Source organism: Giraffa tippelskirchi, chromosome 9 (assembly GCF_054371585.1).
Source record: "Giraffa tippelskirchi isolate mGirTip1 chromosome 9, T2T-mGirTip1v1.2.pri, whole genome shotgun sequence".
Taxonomy (NCBI): Eukaryota; Metazoa; Chordata; class Mammalia; order Artiodactyla; family Giraffidae; genus Giraffa; species Giraffa tippelskirchi.
The window spans coordinates 82,167,520-82,186,175 of NC_137283.1; the positions used below are offsets into that span (position 1 = coordinate 82,167,520).

The 18,656-nt window shown below is 40.1% G+C and overlaps 1 protein-coding gene and 1 long non-coding RNA gene across 12 annotated transcripts in view; one reads left to right on the forward strand and one right to left on the reverse strand.

Moving 5' to 3' along the window:
• The window catches only part of CD109 (CD109 molecule), a 198,790-nt gene that overhangs the window by 127,721 nt on the left and 52,413 nt on the right, over window positions 1-18,656 (forward strand). For all 11 annotated transcript variants that reach the window (XR_014065411.1, XR_014065410.1, XR_014065412.1 and 8 more), the window contains 9 exons: window positions 85-226; window positions 922-1,031; window positions 3,730-3,954; window positions 4,770-4,871; window positions 4,959-5,021; window positions 6,989-7,165; window positions 10,865-11,017; window positions 15,062-15,136; window positions 15,625-15,685. Coding sequence is in view for 8 of the 11 variants with exons in the window: in XM_081530095.1 (XP_081386221.1) it covers window positions 85-226; window positions 922-1,031; window positions 3,730-3,954; window positions 4,770-4,871; window positions 4,959-5,021; window positions 6,989-7,165; window positions 10,865-11,017; window positions 15,062-15,136; window positions 15,625-15,685 (1,108 nt within the window). In the remaining 3 variants the exon portion in view is untranslated. The remainder of the gene's footprint in view (window positions 1-84; window positions 227-921; window positions 1,032-3,729; window positions 3,955-4,769; window positions 4,872-4,958; window positions 5,022-6,988; window positions 7,166-10,864; window positions 11,018-15,061; window positions 15,137-15,624; window positions 15,686-18,656) is intronic.
• The window catches only part of LOC145521485 (uncharacterized), a 147,054-nt gene that overhangs the window by 95,515 nt on the left and 32,883 nt on the right, over window positions 1-18,656 (reverse strand). The gene's annotated exons all lie outside the window — the stretch shown is intronic.

Below are 18,656 nucleotides of genomic sequence, written 5' to 3' on the forward strand. Positions count from 1 at the left end.
TTGGTATGACTTAGTTTGAATTTTATTTCTAAAATTTGAAGTGCTAAAGTGAAGAATGAAATTGAAAATTTTTTAACAAAACAGATAAATGGATCTGCAAACTTCTCTTTTAATGATGAAGAGATGAAAAAGGTAATGGATTTTTCGGATGGACCTTCTGAACACATGTACCTGTCTTCTCCTGGGCCGGTAGAAATTATAGCCACAGTGACAGAATCACTTACAGGTTTGTAGACTTTGAAGCATAGGCAAAGCTCTGTATGATGTGCTGCTCTATCATTTCTTACATAATTAGCGTGTTCATTTGAGGGCATTGTTGCCTAAGGATGCTATTTAATGCTGAAATTGTCATGAATATTAGTCTAACTTGCAGAATAATGAAGGGGAATGATAATGAAGGGGAAACTTATTTTCTTTGAACAACTGTGCTTCAACCACCTGTGATAGGTATTCATAATTTTTTCCATCTCTACTCTTTTTTCCAACCTGAAAACTACATCGAAGGTCTACCTTTTCAGCTGACTAACCATCCTTCTTTTATTTTTTTTAAATAGTATCCTCTGAAATTTCACCTACTGCTAGACCATTTTTCTTTTAATAATAAAATAAAGGTTAATTACTTGGATCTTTCTGTTGCTATTTTAATGGATTTCATCAATTCCCAGAAGTACAAAAAGACTGTTCTGTCAGTGGCCTGGTCTTGGGTGCACATGTCATTGATGGGGGCCTCTGAAGGTGCTCAGAAGGGATCCATAGAGGACATAATAGCACTGATGTTCTTTTTTGTGGCCAGGCCAAAGAGGCTTCTGTGCTCTGATATCCTAACCCTTTGGGAAGTAGCTCAGATGGAGAGATGTGGTGGATCGAAGCTGATGGTTATATATTACTTTTACTGTCTAAATGGTGCAATTTCCAAAACAGGTATCTCAAGAAATGCAAGCTCCAATGTATTTTTCAAGCAACACGATTACATCATTGAATTTTTTGACTATGCTACTGTCTTGAAGCCGTCTCTCAACTTCACAGCCACTGTAAGTTGGCATGTTTAATAATGGTCTAAAGCAGTAAGTTCAGATTAGTGAAACAGGATGGGAGAGAGTACTTTTAGTGATAGTGCTTTTAGTACTTTTCAAAAAATTTAAGCCCAAAGTAGATAAATTACTTTTCTCCTTTAGATATATGAGGCACACAGAATTGTTTCCAAATGACCTTTATCTAATTTATTTTTAAAAAGTAGTTTCCAAAATACATTTTCTTCAAAGTGTATTTAATAAGTAATATAAGTTAGATATTTAGAAATTAATTGAAGGGTTTAGATGCTAGTCAAAAATTTCAATTTCAGAATTTCAATTTCAAAATTTCAAATTTGAAATTTCAAAATTTCAATTTGATTTTTATGACTAATTTTAGTTCTAAGATGTAGCATCGAAGATGATCATCTAGTCTGGGATTTCTCCAGTAGTCCAGTGGTTAAAACTCTATCTTCCAATGCAGGGGTGTGGGTTCAATCCCTGACTGGGGAACTAAGGTTCTCCATGCTGGAGGCTGCCCTCAAAAGTTAAAAAAGTTATCAACTCAATCTCATTTTTTGGAGAGAATATTGCCTTAACATTTATTGGCCAAGTGAATTTTGACAGTCTGCAAGGCACGCTGCTGGGTGGGGCTTACTGACCTAAGAAGGCCCCAGTCCCAGTCCCTGATTCACAGTATTTGTAATGGTGACAAGAGAATACACACATAGCTGTAATTCAAGGCAGGATAAATGTGTCATGAACACATTTATATAGGGATTTAAAACTGGCAAACTTTTTCTGCCAAGGGGGAGACAGTAAAGATTTTTAGCTTTGTGGGCCACATGGTCTCAGTCACAGCTATGTGACTCTGACATTGTAACATGCAAGTAGCCGGAGCCACTTGATAACCAAGTGAGGTGGCCACGTTCCAATAAAACCTTACGTCAGAGAGACTGGATTTGGTCTTCCTGCCTGCCATAGTTTGCTAGCCCCTGGTTTAAAGAGAAAAGGGTCAGTTCTTGTTGAGCCGATCAAGACAAGTTTTAGTTTCCAGGTTGGTGACTGGAGATTTGGGGGAAAGGATGTGCTCAGAGAGGGTCCTTTCCTGATACCTTGCCCTGAACATCGATCCTTTTCCTTTTGCTCAATATCCTTTTACAATCAACTGGTGATCTAGTGAGAAAAAAAAGTTTTAGATACCTCCTAATTTTAATAATCTTATAATTCAGACAGTTTGAAAGAGTAGTTAAAAAGAAAAAAAAAACACAAACCCAGGAATCTGCACATGGTAACATCCAAATGAATAGAGGGACAAAGAGAGTTCAGGGAAGAAGAGCTGGCTGTGGGATGGGGTGGGGGTCATTCAGGGATGCCTTATGGAAGGGGAAGATTTAGGCTCTTGGTTACAAGATCAGCAGCATTTTCAGTGTCTGGGTGTGTGGGTAGGGCGCGGGGAACAAGATGAGCTGAGACACACAAGGCGAGAGCTTTGGGTGGCAAGTCAGGGTGCAGTCAGGTGTTAGTGACTGGACTTGGGCGGTGGCTGCAGAGAGCTCATGTCCGGGAGCGGTCGGAGAGGAAACAAGAGGTGAAGCTTGGGGATTGCAGAGGGTCCTCCATGTCCCACGTGCTCTATGGGGATTGCAGAGGGTCCTCCATATCCCACGTGCTCTACACAGTTAAGAGCTTGGAGCCTTATGAACGTGGGAGGGATGTGGCAAAAGCTGGGTTCCAGAGTGACTGGTGGGGTCTATGTGTGGGAGGAGGGCGGTAGCCCTGGCAAGAAGCCGTGAGGAGCCTTGTGGTGGTGAATGTGGGTGGAGAGCTTGTAAAAGACGTTTAAGACTTGGTAGGCATCAGATTCAGAACGTGGGGAGAGGGACAGGCAATGCACAGATGTTAAGGATGGGAGAACTGTGATATTAGAACAAACAGGAAAGGCAAGATGGTTTCCCAGTTTTGAAAGTGAAAATAAAAGTTGCTCAGTCATGTCCGACTCTTTGCGACCCCATGGACTATATAGTCCATGGGATTCTCCAGGCCAGAATACTGGAATAGGTAGCCTTTCCCTTCTCCAGGGGATCTTCCCATCCCAGGGATCGAATCCAGGTCTCCTGCATTGCAGGCAGATTCTTTACCAGCTGAGCCACAAGGGAAGCCCAAGAATACTGGAGAGGGTACCCTATCCCTTCTCCAGCGGATCTTCCCGACCCAGGAATTGAACCTGGGCCTCGTGCATTGCAGGCAGATTCTTTACCAACTGAGCTAGCAGGGAACCCCAGTTTCAGATGTATTGAATTTGAGACAATGGGGATGTACAGGTAGAAATTTCCTTGAGGGCTTGGAGGTACTGAGTGAGTTCCAGAGCCAGGTCAGAATGGCAGCAGGAGTGCTGAGACCTTTGAGGGTAAATGATATCAAAGCTTTGACAAATTCCCACAATTTGAGGGAGGGAAGGGGAACCAAAAAAGACACTGAGACGATGTAGGAACAGGGGTGTGGAGTGAAGGAGGTTATTGTGGAGCCATGGGAGGCAAAAGAAGTGGAGTGGAGGCTGCCTGGAGAGACCTCTGAACCTGGAAGTTAGGGGACTGCTGATGACTTTTGAGAGTTCAGGTTCATGGGAACAGCACAGACGGAACCTGGATTCAATTAAGCTTAAATCCTTTGCTTCTGTTGTTTACCTGATTTCACAATGTTTTCTTTTGACAATTAGGTGAAGGTAACCCGTTCTGATGGTAATCATCTGACTCCTGAAGAAAGAAGAAATAATGTAGTCTTAATGGTGACTCAGAGAAACTATACTGAGTACTGGAGCAGATGGGACACTCGAAATCAGGAAGCAGGGGCTGCCCAGATCATAAATCATACTGTCCCCGCAAATGGAATCTTCAAGATCGAATTCCCAATCCTGGATGATTCCAGCGAGCTACAAGTGAAGGTGCCATCTGTTCCCCGTCATTATGTTACTGCAACAACAACATTAAAATTACAATCTGGTGGTAGGCACTCAACTTGTTGGGAGGTTAAAGTACACAGAAAGTGGATACATATTTTTATTTAAAAGAACGGGAGAAAGGATTAAAAGGGATTTAATGGCGGTTGGCTGAGTTAGACTGAATGCTTCCTTGTAAATTCATTCTGAAGAGTACAGTAAAATAGTGACCTGAAGATACGATGGAGAAGCACCCCCAACTCCCAGTCTAGGTGGTTTTCAATCATTTGAAATTGTATTTGACAGGAGCTGAAAATGAAAGGGGAATATGTTTCTTTACATTTACACTCCGTCGCGGAACTCCTCAGCCGTTCCCGCTCGCTCTCTCCTGCTTACACACCCCTGCCACGGTGTGGCCTCTCCGAGTTTCCTCTCCGTGGCGGGCTGAGTGAGCTGATACGGTTTCTTGCTGATAGTTGAGCTCTGTGTTGCGGGGAGAAGAAAGGATTCCTTTTCCATTTCCTTCTCTCCTCTCAGAGTGTTTCCCGAGAACACACCTTTGTTTTGGAAACAAGTTAGGACTGTGCTTTTTCCTCTTAGAGGATGATGGTGAAGACCACCTAACACGTTTTACAGCTATCGATTTCTTTACAGTATAAACTATAAAATGATGAAGATCCAATGTCTGGGGTATATATTGTTTGCTGTGTGAAGAAAAGTGAAAGTGAATTTGCCTTTCAGTGATTGTCCAGCCAGGTCACATTCCTTATCCTGATGCTTCTAAAGATGAAAATTTACGGCTCCCTTTTCTTTTGTTGTAGGCCTCTTTTCTCGATAGTGTGAGTAACATGGCAGTTCATGGTATGTTTAAGTCTCCTAGTAAAACCTACATCCAGCTAAAAGCAAAAGATGAAAATATAAAGGTAATGCTGGCAATCATTTGTTAATTATAATATAATTGAACGGTCTTGACATTGACATGTATATATTAATTAAAATTTTTTTTCTAGGTGGGATCACCATTTGAGCTGGTGGTTATTGGCAACAAGCAATTGAAGGAGTTAAGTTATATGGTAATCTCTTTTTTAAAATAACTTTCTTTATTTTTAAATTAATTTTTGACTGTGCTGGGTCTTCATTGCTGTGAGGGCTTTTCTCTAGTTGCAGAGGGCAGGGGCTTCTTACTGCGGTGGCTTCTGTTGTTGCTCAGCACAGGCTCTAGGGTGCATGGACTTCGGTATTTGCAGCACCTGGGCTCAGTGGTTGCGGCTCCCAGACTCTAGAGCACAGGCCCAGTAGTTGTGGTTCACAGGCTTAGTTGCTCCACAGGATGCAGAATGTTCCCCGACCAGGGATCAAACCCATGTTTTCTGCATTGGCAGGCAGATTCTTTACTACTGAGCCTCCAGGGAGGCTCTGGTAATCTCTTACAGAATCAAAATTTATGATCTGTTGTAGAATCATCTGAAATAGTGTCTATCTTATGTTTAAACTGAACTTATTGATTTTTAAAATTCAGCCTCACACTTAAAAAAAAACATTTTAATACATATTATACATGTGCAGGATGTAATATTTATATACATTCTTAATGGAGTTTTCTATGTCTAAGTTGTATATAAATTTACTTTACAAAACTTTACATTTTATTCCTTTTCCATAATGGAGTATTACAGTATGTTGACTATAGCTCCCTGTGCTATACAGTAGGTCCTTGGTGTTTATTCATGTTATATATAGTAGTTTGCAGCCCAACCTCCAAACCCATCCCTCTTCTACCTTCCCTCCCCCTTGGCCACCTCAAGACTGTTCTCTATGTCTGTGAGTCTGTCTCTGTTTCTTTTTAAAATTTTTTTAAAAATTGGTTGTTTATTTTTGGCTGTACTGGGTCTTTGTTGCTGTGCCTGGGCTTTCTGCAGTTCCAGTGAACAGGGGCCCCTGTTCCTTGCAGCTCTTGGGCTTTCCGTTATGGTGGTTTCTCTTGTTGCAGAGCACCGGCTCTAGGTGTGTGGGCTCAGTAGTTGCAGCTCGGGCTTAGTTGCTCCTTGGCATGTGGAATCTTCCCAGACCAGGGATCAAACCTGCATCCCTTGCGTTGGAAGGCAGATTCTTAACTCAGGACCACCAGGGTAGTCCTTTGTGTCATATTTTGGATTCCACATAGAAGAGATAGCATATGGTTTTTGTCTTTCTCTTTTTGACTTATTTCACTTATCATACTGGGTGCATCCATGTTGCTGTAAATCAGCCTCATTCCTTTTTAAGCTGCCCATTTTATACTGAAATCAAACTATCTTTTTTCTTTCTTTACCTATATGTGTATTTCCAATTTAAGATGAATAATGAAACCTTGCATTATGTTTAAAATTTATATTTCTATGAGATAAGCCACATATCTTCATTGTGTGTGTGTGTGTGTGTGTGTGTGTGTGTGTGTGTGTGTGTGAGTTGCTCAGTCGTGTCTGACTCCTTGTGACCCCATGGACTGTACCCCAGAGCCAGGCTCCTTTGTTCTTTGTTCATGGGATTCTCCAGGTAAGAATACTGGAGTGGGTAGTCATTCCCTTCTCCAGGGGATCTTCCCCAACCCAGGAATCGAGCCTGGGTCTCCTGCCTCGTAGGCAGATTCTTTACTGCCTGAGCCACCAGGAAGCTCTATGTTCATTATAGAAAATTATAAAACATAAGAAAACCAAAAACAAATAGAAACTGCTCCCCATAGCCTGGTAATTTTGCTAATCCAGCTGTCTCAGTGGTGCTCTGCATTCCTTAAACTCAGGAATCGATTCTTGTCTGTCAAGTTGCTGTTGCCTCAATTATGGTTACTTTATCTTATCCTTTTCTGATGACCAGTTTATACTCCCTGTGTTAGTTAGGGAGGTTTATTTGTGGGTGTGTATATTCAAAAAGGATTTGAAGTTGGCTTAAGTTGAGAATTTGTATGTAAGAATATGTATGCTTAAAATTATGAGAACACAGCTGACACTGAGACTCTCACCAGCTTTAGCATAAAATGAAACTCGTGTACTCTTCTTTCCAGGTAGTGTCCAGGGGACAGTTGGTGGCTGTAGGCAAGCAAAATTCAACCACCTTTTCTTTAACACCAGAAAATTCTTGGGCTCCAAAAGCCTGTATCATTGTGTATTATATTGAAGATGATGGGGAAATTATAAATGATGTTCTGAAAATTCCCGTTCAGCTCGTTTTTAAAAATAAGGTAAGATTTAAGATAGTGATGTTTAAAAAGAAAACTTTGTATTCATAAAGTCTGCAAAATGTAATATTTCTTTAGAAAAGTATCATTAAAACAAATTGGTTAGAAATTTATATTTTTTCTAGAACTGTGGATAAACCTCTTCATATTTAATTACTATGTATCTGTTTTCACATGTGGAATTATTGGACACTGTGGGTCTTCTTTGTGCATTATTATTCTTGGCTTTAAGACCTTAATTGAAATCCACGAAGCTCTCTCAGGATTTTCCAAATGGTGGAGTCAATATTGCTCTGGCACAGAGTTCCGTGGCAATGTGGAATGTGTGTGGTGTTGATACTGGTGTGGCAGTGAAGTGAGGGCTGTAGGAGGGAGTGCGGCCATCTGCAGTGTTGTGTGAAAGCAGAGCTGGGCTTTGGTTTGTCCATTTCATCAGCTGGAGACTAACCCAGGACAAATTTACAATAAGCTTGGCCACTTTGCGTGTAGAGATCTCTGTGTAGTTTGGTCTCCAAACCCAGCAGTGATTTTTTTTTTTTTCCTATGTCCCAGAAATGATATTTTAAAATATTTCTCTAGTCCTCCTTTCTCATCTTCCCTTCGAGAACTCTAATTACTCTTACATATATTAGGCACTCAGCAGTGATTTTTTGTAACCTAAGGTGTATAGCTTATATCGGAAACCCCTCTGGGCCCCAACTCTGAGAAGTAACCTAATTGCAAGATTGGCAGGTGGAGTTCAATTATCTCATGCGTATTTGAATGAGCCATTGTTCTCGCTAAAGGCTGCTGCCTTCTCAGGACCTCTGAAGCAAAATAATCATTATTTTAAAGGAATGATTTGCAGAGTACACTTCTTCTGTAGCATCTTCTCCCTTAATTTTTAAAAATTTTGAGAAGTAGATGTCATGTGATCCATGCCTTTTTTATTGAGAACTATTGACTCTAATTTTTATTGTCAAAATAGAATACAAACTTATTTTCTATCTTATGAAAAGAATTTTTAAAAAACAGTGCTGCATTCTGTTAGTTTCAGAGCACAATTTTAGACTTCAAGTGACTCCATTAATCTCCTGAGAAAGGCAAATTTTAAAGTAGGAATAAGGCTTAAATCTGGAGGCATCCATCTCTGAAAGTGAGAGCAGGTGCTAAAAAAATGTTGCTGTGTAAGAGGCTGTGAGGACACAGAGTGTATAAATAGCATACTTCCAAGAAACTTCTTAGATATGAGTGATAAGAAATTAGTTTTGGTTGTGTTTGCAAAGATAATTCTTCAATTTTTATATGATAATGTTTACCACATTTACTCCAAAAGAAATTATATATTTGGGAACAAAATATGTTTAAAGACAAGACAATTAATGAATCTTTGTGGACGCTCAGTAATGATTGTGGAATAAATGAGTGGGATGTAGAGGGGCAAGAGATGTATGTAGTTTTAGAAATTGTGTGCACAGAAGTGCAGTTTGGAGCCACTGAAGTGCAGACTAAAGAGTGAGAAGTGCAAGGTTTGCATATTATGTGTCATGTGTTATGTGTTATGTGTTCCCCTTTCGCCTTATTTAAGGTGTGAGTGGAGAAGAGTAAACCTAACACAGTGGCTAAAGAGGCATGTGAAAAAAAGATTGTTAAACAGGCAAGGAAGACTTCATTTAAGACTATTGTAATAGGCGAGAGAGACTGACCTCAACTCCACTGAAACAGAAGGCGGGAAGGTTTTTAAATACTGGAATGAGTGAATGGGAAAGTACTGGAGGAGATTGGGGGAGGGATTGGTCAATGTGAGCAGGCCATCTGTGAGTTTATAAGTTAGGCTCCTACTCACTCACAGAGACTGGGAGATCAATCAAGGCTCTTTCTTGATGATTAACACTTCCAAGTGAAAAAGCTGGCTTAAAACTCAGCATTCAGCAAACTAAGATCATGGCAACCAGTCCCATCACTTCATGGCAAATAGATGGGGAAGCAATGGAAACAGTGACAGACTTGATTTTCTTGGGCTCTAAAATCATTGCAGATGGTGACTGCAGCCATGAGATTTAAAGACGCTTACTCCTTGGAAGGAAAGTTATGACCAACCTAGACAGCATATTAAAAAGCAGAAACATTTCTTTGCTAACAAAGGTCCATATAGTCAAAGTTATGGTTTTCCCAGTAGTCATGTATGGATGTGAGAGTGTTAGTTGCTCAGTCGCGTCTGACTCTTCGCGACCCCATGGACTGTAGCCCTTCAGGCTCCTCTGTCCGTGGGATTCTCCAGGCAAGAATACTGGATTGGGTTGCCATGTCCTCCAGGGGATCTTCCCAACTGAAGGATCAAGCCCAGGTCTCCCACATTGTAGGTGGATTCTTTACTGTCTGAGCCACCTGGGAAGTTGGTATGTGGTCCAATGGATGTGAGAGTTGGACCATAAAAAATTCTGAGCACTGAAGAATTGATGCTTTCGAACTGTGGTGTTGGAGAAGACTCCTGAGAGTCCATTGGACTGTGAGGAGGTCAAACCAGCCAATCCTAAAGGAAATCAACCCTGAATATTCATTGGAAGGACTGATGCTGAAGCTAAAGCTCCAATACTTTGGCCACTTGATACAAAGAGCTAACTTATTGGAAAAGATCCTGATGCTGGGAAAGATTGAAGGCAGGAGGAGAAGGGGACAACAGAGGATGAAGTGGTGGGATGGCATCACCGACTCAATGGGCGTGAGTTTTAGTAAACTCAGGGAGATGGTGTAGGACAGGGAAGCCCGGCGTGCTGCAGTCCATGGGCTTGCAAAGGGTCAGACACGACTGAGTGACCGAATGACGACACTTCAAAAGGATGGCTCCCAGGTCTTTGAGAAAGCCATTTCTGCTGGTAAAACTAGCAGGAAGCTGGGAGAAGGTTTACACCTCAAAGGAGCAGAGAAAACATTTACAATTGCAGATTTTCTAAGGAAAGGGAAATCAGGTGGTTAATGTCAGGTAGAACCCTGTCTAACGTTCAGGTAAGCTGAGGGGTTCATTAAGGCCATCTTAATCAGGTGGTCCAGCCACTGGGGCATGGGATTGTTGGAATAGAGCTGGACAAGACGAACATTCCCAGGAGGAAGAGGCCTTCTGACAAAGCCGTTAGGCCCAGCCCTGGGTGAGGGGATTGATGCTCTTTAAGACGCACCAGCAGGACTGTGCTTTGCTGAGGGTTAATGACAGCAAGTCGAGGCAGCCACTGAGGCACAGAGCAGTGGGCCTGACTGGTGTTTGGTCTGATGGCCTCCTCCTGGGGAAAGGCACCCCCGCCCAGCCAGGCAGTTCTGTGTGTCCGCAAGGCGCTCACTTCTGAGTCCAGGCGGCCAGCGTGCGGGCACATTCCTGTCCTCGCTCATGGATACCGACCCTCCCCAGGTATGGCAGACACTGTCTTCTCTTCAGTACCGGCTAGCAGCTGTGGGGTGGGAGGCAGAGAAAGGGAAGAAGGGTAGAGAAGTGAAGGAAAGCTTTGATATATGCCCCAGTGAGAGGTTCCATGACTTGAGAACACTGTGGGAGTGAAGTTTGCTTTTACTCCTTTCCCTGGAGAAGACTTGTGTATGGTTTTGGAATGTCCCTGAGCCAATACAAGTGTAGACTCTTTGCTAGATTTCGTCATTGATCTGCTGTTGATAAGACATATGAAATGCTTTAAAAAAGTGTATTATATCAATACTATTTTTTCACTTTCTTAGATACAGCTATTTTGGAGTAAAGCCAATGCTGAACCATCTGAGAAAGTCTCTCTCAGGGTCTCCGTGACACGGCCAGACTCAATAGTTGGTATCGTAGCTGTCGACAAGAGTGTGAATCTGATGAACGTCTCGAATGATATTACAATGGAAAATGTGAGTTTAGCCACTTTTTCATTACAAAAATACACATTTAAAGAGGAAAAAAAAAAGAAACTTTACTGTGTTACTTCAAGTTTTAAAGGAGATTTCATTTTTCAAGTATAAGTCAGTAATAGTAAAGCTTCTGAATGAAAGGGATCTGCATTCCAATTGTCATGTTGGAAAGAGTCTATTGTGGTCAGCTGTCTTTGCTGTCTTCCATGAAACTTGTCACCTAGAGTTTCCCCTCATTTTCAAACTACGTTTTAACTGAAGACACTTGAGAAAGTGCTAGGAACTGGACTTGCACATTTATGAATGACCCTGGAAAGAGCTTTAGGTAATTGTAAAATACTTTCTATTTTGGTTATACATGATGGTTATAAATAATTACAGTCCTCACTGAATCAGGAATTTGCAGTATGTTGAGGGAGTGAAATTATGTTAATCTTCAGAAAACGTACAAGTCAAGAAATATATGAACATCTAGTGTTACATAAGCTAATCCCTTATTCATCAGTCATTTAATTTTTATTTGTAAGTCCTTTATGTATCCTTGGCAGTGGAAACATAGATTGTATGAACTATATCCATTGATTGATTAACTATAGTGATGAACAACACTTCAGGAAGAAAGATATATGTGTATAGGCTAATTTGGACATATTGTTGTAAAACCAGTCCATTTGAGAAAAATTATGTATTTTTCTTCAGCCTATCCAGCAAATTTTTATCATTTTCTGTAAAAAAAAAAAATCCCTTAAAACCCATCGGTCACTTTTTTTCTCTTGACTTGACTTAAATTTATTTATTCTAAAAGATCGATAGCATTTTGCATTTGATTTAACTGATGGTAGTATCTTTCATTTCACAACTTGCTAAATATCTTAATAAATACATTATTTTATTTTTTTCTTCCATATATATGTGTACACACAGAAATACACACACATGTGCTCTCCCTGCATCTCTGTCTCTATATCTCACTGTGCATTTACATTAAATTCTGTCATATGTAAGATTGCTATCCCAGCTTTCTTTTGTCTCACATTTGACTGGTATGTTTTTCCATCTTTTTATTTTCAACCTTCTTTAAGTTTTTAAGCATATCTTGTAGACAGTATATTATTATATTTTGCTTTTTTAAAAAAATCTAATCTGACAGCATCTTTAATAAACTTATTTAACCTATTTACAGATTAGTCCTTGTTCTAATTAGGACTTATTTCTGCTTTTTTTATTTGATAATTTAGACTACTTCCTTTTCGTTTCTTTTCATTCTTCTTTCCATGGTTTTGGAAGTTACACGGTCTACTTTTGTTCCCATGATAGATGTCCTTATCTCATGAATTGTGCTCATGTTTATTTATCCTTATTGATTTTCTTTTGTATCTTTATCTGACAAGTCAAGCATTTTGGTGTGCCCTCATATTCTTACACATCCTTTTTGTCTCTTCCTGTCCCCATCTCCTTCCCCAACCCTGGCCAGATCATGTTCCTGTTGTATGGAATTTTAGTTCTTTGTCATGGTGAATTGCCTGTTCAGTCTATGCTGTCCCTTAATTTTTTGATTCTGGAAATTATTTCTTCCTATAGTTCCTCTTCCTTCCATTTCTTCTCCTTTTCAGAGATTGGCAGAGATTAGCACTTCTACTTTTTTTCCTCCATATTTCTTAGCTTTTTGTTTTATGTTTTTTTTTTTGTCTCTTTCGTCTGTCTTCTCTGTATTTCTTTGGGTGAGTTCCTCAATTGACTCTTTCAGTTGGTAGATATCCTACTTTTATGTCAGTTATTATATTGTTAATGTCTATTATTTTCATTTGTTTTTTTCCTTGTTTTATATTGCTAATATTTTCTCTTATCTGTATTTACTATGTTTATTTTAAATTCTTGAGCTGACTTTTCAGTATTCAGCTCATATGCTGCATATTGTCTGGTTGGGTGTCTTTTATGGGAACTATAGTTGTTGGATATCTAGTTGATTTGGCAGCTGTTCTGTCTGTTGGGAAAGGCTGAATACCAGGCTCCAACCCGTGTAACTCTTGTCAGTTTAAAGAGAGGGGAGGGGTTGAGCTTCAGGGACTAGAGAACTACTCTTGATTCTCCCCCCGTGCCGCCCCCTTCCACTCAGTGGTTCATTTTTAAGCTCCTAGGGAAAAGCAGCCCAGGAAGAGGTAGTCTCCTGAGGTGATGACCACCAGCTCGGAGCGGGTGGGAGGAGGAGGGGAGGAAATGTGAATGCTTGAAGGCCAGGGGTCTGTCTAAATGTTTCCTGGTTCTTTCACACCAGAAGGGCAGAGGTGCTGACCTGGTATTATCCTGGCCATTATTATCCTGGTATTATCAGTGGACTGCCTGCCCACTGCCTGCTGGTTTTGGCAGTGAATTGCCAGGAATGTCCTAAAGCTACCTCCTGAAAAGAAGCAGAAGTAGAATTTAAAAGCCTCTTCCAGCCTGCTGTGTGTATCAGCTTTCTGCCATCTGCTTCCTCCAGCGACCCAATTGGAGATACCCTTCCCTCTTCCGAGGGTTTTCTTTGTTCTACTCATATAAGTTTCTTGCTTGCTTTTCTTATTTCTCCAGTGTTGGAAGGAGTCAGGAGCCTATGATAATGGACCATTTTTGTTTCTTTCATTTTTGTTAAATTTATATATGCTGTCCAGAGACTTGTGAATGCCTTGGAATAATTTAAGTGTCCTAGATCTTCCAGGACTAATCTGCAGATACCAGACTTCCCTTGCTGCAGCTTTCTCACTGAACCAGTGAGAAAAAGAGCATCTCTCTTCCTTATGCAAGAGCTGCTTCTTCCTAGATAATTCTGTTGATTCACAGCTGCATTGCACATACAGGTCTTCTGTGGCAGAATGTGAATTATGGAATGAACAGCTTTCCTCTCCATCCTGTCTGGCTCTGGCTTCCTTGTCTATAGTTGGGCTAACTATATTGGCCAGCTTGTTGAGATATTATGGAATTTTCTGTTTCTCATCATGTTTCCTTACCATGGGTGTAGCAGTGCTGTTGTTAGTAAAGCAGAAGCAGTGGTTTGGGTTTTTAATGTTAAACTTGACATGTTTTTAAACTTACAATCTTCCATAGTTCTTTTCCCTGTCTTAATTTCTCAATCTTAATACTAATGTAATTGAGGTAAATGTATCAAAATAGTTACCAAAAGTTTATAATATCCTAACTTTTTTTTTTACCATAGTAAAATATATATAACATGAAATTTTCCATTTTAACCATTTTTAAAAGTATAGTTCAGTGGCATTAATTATTCTAATATTGTACAACCATCATCAGTGTTTATTTCCAAAATTTTCATCATTCTAAATAGAGACTCTGTGACCATGAAGCAAAACTCTTCATTACCCCCTTCCCTTTGCAACACTGGTAACCTCTAATCAAATTCTGATCTTATGAATTTGCTTATTCTAGATATTTCACATGAATGGAATCATGCAATATTTGTCCTTTTGTATCTGCTTTATTTCACTTAGCAAAATGTTTTTTAATTTATTTTTAGTTGAAGGATAATTGTTTTACAACATTGGTTTCTGCTGTACGACAACGTGAATCAGCCATAAGTGCACATGTGTTCTCTCCCTCCTGAACCTCCCTCCCACTGCATCCTCCATCCACCCCTCTAGGTCATCACAGAGCACTTGGTTAAGCTTCCTGTGTTATACAGCAACTTCCCACTAGCTATCTATTTTTCACATGGTTATGTATGAGTCATTTTTAAGCTTATCTCTACGTGTTGGCTTTGTCAACAAGCTCACACTTCTTAGGAACTCTTGATTACTGAACAGAATAAAAATAAGTTTAAAGAAGAAGTATATTTTTGGCTGATTGAATTATGAACGTGGCATTAACATATTCATTATTCCTCCATTTGTGTCATTTTCAAATTTGATAAGCATATGGTCCATTTGATAAGCATATGGTCCAGTGATAAGCATGTGTACCTGTCTGTTATTCAAGGTACATATCAGAAATGCTGAGAGGGCAGAACACATTGATATGAATGCTTTCATTCTGTATATTTTATCTTCTTCTTAGATGGTCCATGAATTGGAACTTTATAACACAGGATATTATTTAGGCATGTTCATGAATTCTTTTGCAGTCTTTCAGGTATGTTTAGTTTGCTATATAATTTGAAAAGATATTAATATGTTTACTGCTGCAAAACTAATTTCACAATTAATGATCTGAATTATGAAATGTTAACCTCTTAAATGTGTTGCTGAAGTGCAGTGTGTTATATAAGTGTACTTAGTGTAATTTGAAATTGAAAGATGGTCATCCTTCTAGTCGTAAAAGGAAATGAATAAATTCACTATTAGAGAAATAATGGAATTACCATGAAACAAGTAATTTCTTTCTTTTATATCACTTTCCTTGACTTTGAAATAGCTCTTTCTGTGTGTGAGAGTGTGTGTTTGTGTGCTTGTGTGTGTGTGTGTCTGTGTGTCTTGTGAGAGAGAGACTAGCAAAGGGAGATATTTTCACACGCGACACAAAAACAAAACAGCAAGAGTGAATTAGGGGTATAGGCAACTGACAATTTAGAGGGTGTTTAAACTTTTATTTTAAAAGAAAATTAAAATGATTCTTTCTAGGAGTGTGGCCTCTGGGTATTGACGGATGCAAACCTTGTGAAGGATTACATTGATGGTGTTTGTAAGTGAAATCTGGCAAAGTGCTTTTAAAGTAATTAAGTCTTTCATCTCAGGCATTTATAGTTACTTATGTAAGTATGAATACATTCTGGTTGAATATGGATATTGTAATTTTCATTTTCTGTTCTCTTATCCTGTAGTGTTTGGAGTTTAATGTACTTGGAAGTACATTTGGGCCATGACATGGAGTGTTCTTTAGCTCCTGTTTAGATCTTTCTAATGATTACTTTCCATTTTCTCCTGTAACTTTTTGACATGGTTATATTTCTGGACGTATTGAAAGATCTTGTGCATCCAATTTGTATTGTAAACTGCGATGTTACTTTGGAATTAGTTAAAAGGACGCAACATATTTTTGAAACATTTCTGTCCTCTAGCTTTTTATTGTTCACCTAGAAAATAGCCCAGATGCCATGAAGTATGCTGTCCACACACACACGCATCCACACACACTTGTCTCCTCAGTCTGCGTTCTTCCCAGGCAGGATCACATCACACATCCCTGTTCCCTGGATTGCTAAGTCGAGTTGACCATCCAACTAATTAAAGGATGTGCTTTAAGGAAAAGTCATAAAACGTTTTACTTGAATTGTTCATTTTAACTTCTTTTTAAAAATTAATTAACTAATTAGACTGCATTGGGTCTTAGTTGCACTACACGGGGTCTTTGTCACGAATGTGGGGTCCTTTGTGTGGTGCAAGGACTCTGGCTGTGGTGCGTGGACTCGGTAGTTGCAGCGTGTGGGCTTAGTTGCTCCATAGCATGTGGGACCTTAGTTCCTGGACCGGGGATCAAACTCCTGTCCCCTGCATAGCAAGGTGCATTCTTAGCCACTGGACCACTCGGGAGGTCCTCATTAAATATTTTGACTGAAGGAAATGTATAAATGAGAATGATTAATTCTAGAAGCTGTTCTCACTTCTTTCAGGTAAAATGATACGAAATCATCTCAAAAGCAGAACTATCATAGTTTCTATCCATGAATCCCCTGATTTCTACCTCATGTTCTCCCACTAAACTCCAGACTCTCCATTTTTGGGTTGGTTCTTGACACCATAGGACACCTGAGCCTCTGTCCTGAAGTTTTAAGAACAATTTTGTAGTCTTAAAGATTTTATGAAGTCATTGTGATCTCTGTGTACTAAAGACACTTGGCACTTTTAGCTTTCTTCATATAATCATTTATCCCAGGCACCTTCCAGCCAATCTGATTTCCATGCTCTCTCTGTTGGTCTCAGCTTTTACCCATCTTTATTTATGTTTACTTATCAAATCCTGGTGCCCACTATAATACTTATTCTATTGTTACTAATACTTATTGTAATCTTTACCTTTTTGGAGAACCTTCTACCTTTTCACTGTAACAGAAGAACCCCGATTCTTTTACTGGTATACTATGTTCCTGGAAACCTTCAAGTAATTGACATTAATTTTTCTGCCTCTCTTCTGCTTCATGGTCTGAAGGTGCACGTTGTTGTTGTTTAGTCGCTAAGGCGTGTCTGACTCTTTTGGGACCCCATGGACTATAGCCTGCTAGGCTCCTCTGTGCATGGAATTTCCCAGGCAAGAAGACTGGAGTGGGTTACCATGTCCTTCTCCAGGGGAACTTCCTGACCCAGGGATCAAACCCACATCCATCTCCTGCATTAGCAGGTGAATTCTTTACCATTGAGCCACCAGGGAAGCCCCCCATCCCCATTAGGTATATAGAGTTCAATATTCTCTTGGCTACTTCAAGACCATTGTTCAGCAGTCTTCAGTTAAAAGCCCCTTATCATTTGAAGCTCAAAAATTTCAATCACATATTCTTTAATCAACATTCAGTCACCTGCTTTCCCTTTCCCTCTCTCTGTGTTAATGACTCTCACAGAAGATTCAGAGTCTTACTACTTTGTCTTCTTGGGGGATTTGAATGTGTGGGTGGCCCATCTACTGTGCACTGTCATGTAATCATCACCATGGCAACAGTAATCATAAGGTCACGTCATCACCTACCATAGATCTACCCCTAACATTTCAAATGCCTCCTTCTACTTTGTATGTGCCCTCACTCCCCTAATTCTGTTAAGTATCTTCTTTGGTTTTGACCTCTCATGGCTATTTTTGGTCACTGACTCCTTCTGCCCATATTTGCCCCTAGTACCTGGACCATGGGCTTCCCAGGTGGCTCAGTGGTAAGGAAACTGCCTGCCAATGCAGGAGATGCAGGTTTGATCCCTGGATAGGGAAGATAACCTGGAGAAGGAAATGGCAACCCATTCTAGTATTCTGGCCTGGGAAATCCCATGGGCTACAGCCCATGGGGTTGCCAAACAGCTGGAACACGACTAAACAACAGCCCAACAGCAGCAACCTGGACCACGTGGTCAGTCAGTTTGGTAGAATTCTTCTCTAGTCCCTGGTCCTTCCATGACATCTTCCCCATTAAATTCAACTCTGGAACACCTTGATTGTTTATCTTAGCCCTCCTGATTCTGCACCCTGATGCCCCACAAATACCTTTAATTCTATATGTCACAAACCATTGCTCTTCCCTAATATAATTTGACTGATATATGAGCCCTTGAGTTGATACGATTCCATATATCTGTTAATGAAATCATCATCTACCCACATGTTCGCATCAGAAACCTGAAACTCATCCTTGATTCTTTCCTCTCTGCCAGATGCAGAACAGCATAGTGATTAAGAAAGGAATTTACCAAGAAATACTTCTGACTTTTGATCCTGGCTTTATGACCCTGAGGAAATTCATTAAGCCCCCTAAACCTCAGGTTTCTCCTTGAATTATAAGGACTAATAATATTACCTCTATTAGAGGATTGTTAGGAGGTTAAATCCAGAAGCATGCAAAGTGCCTCGCACATGTTTGGTACTGCAATTACCTATTATCAGTAGATGATATTAATATGTGCCTGGCATGTAGGAGGCAATGGAAGTTCAAGCTGGGTCTAGTAGGGCAAACCAACAC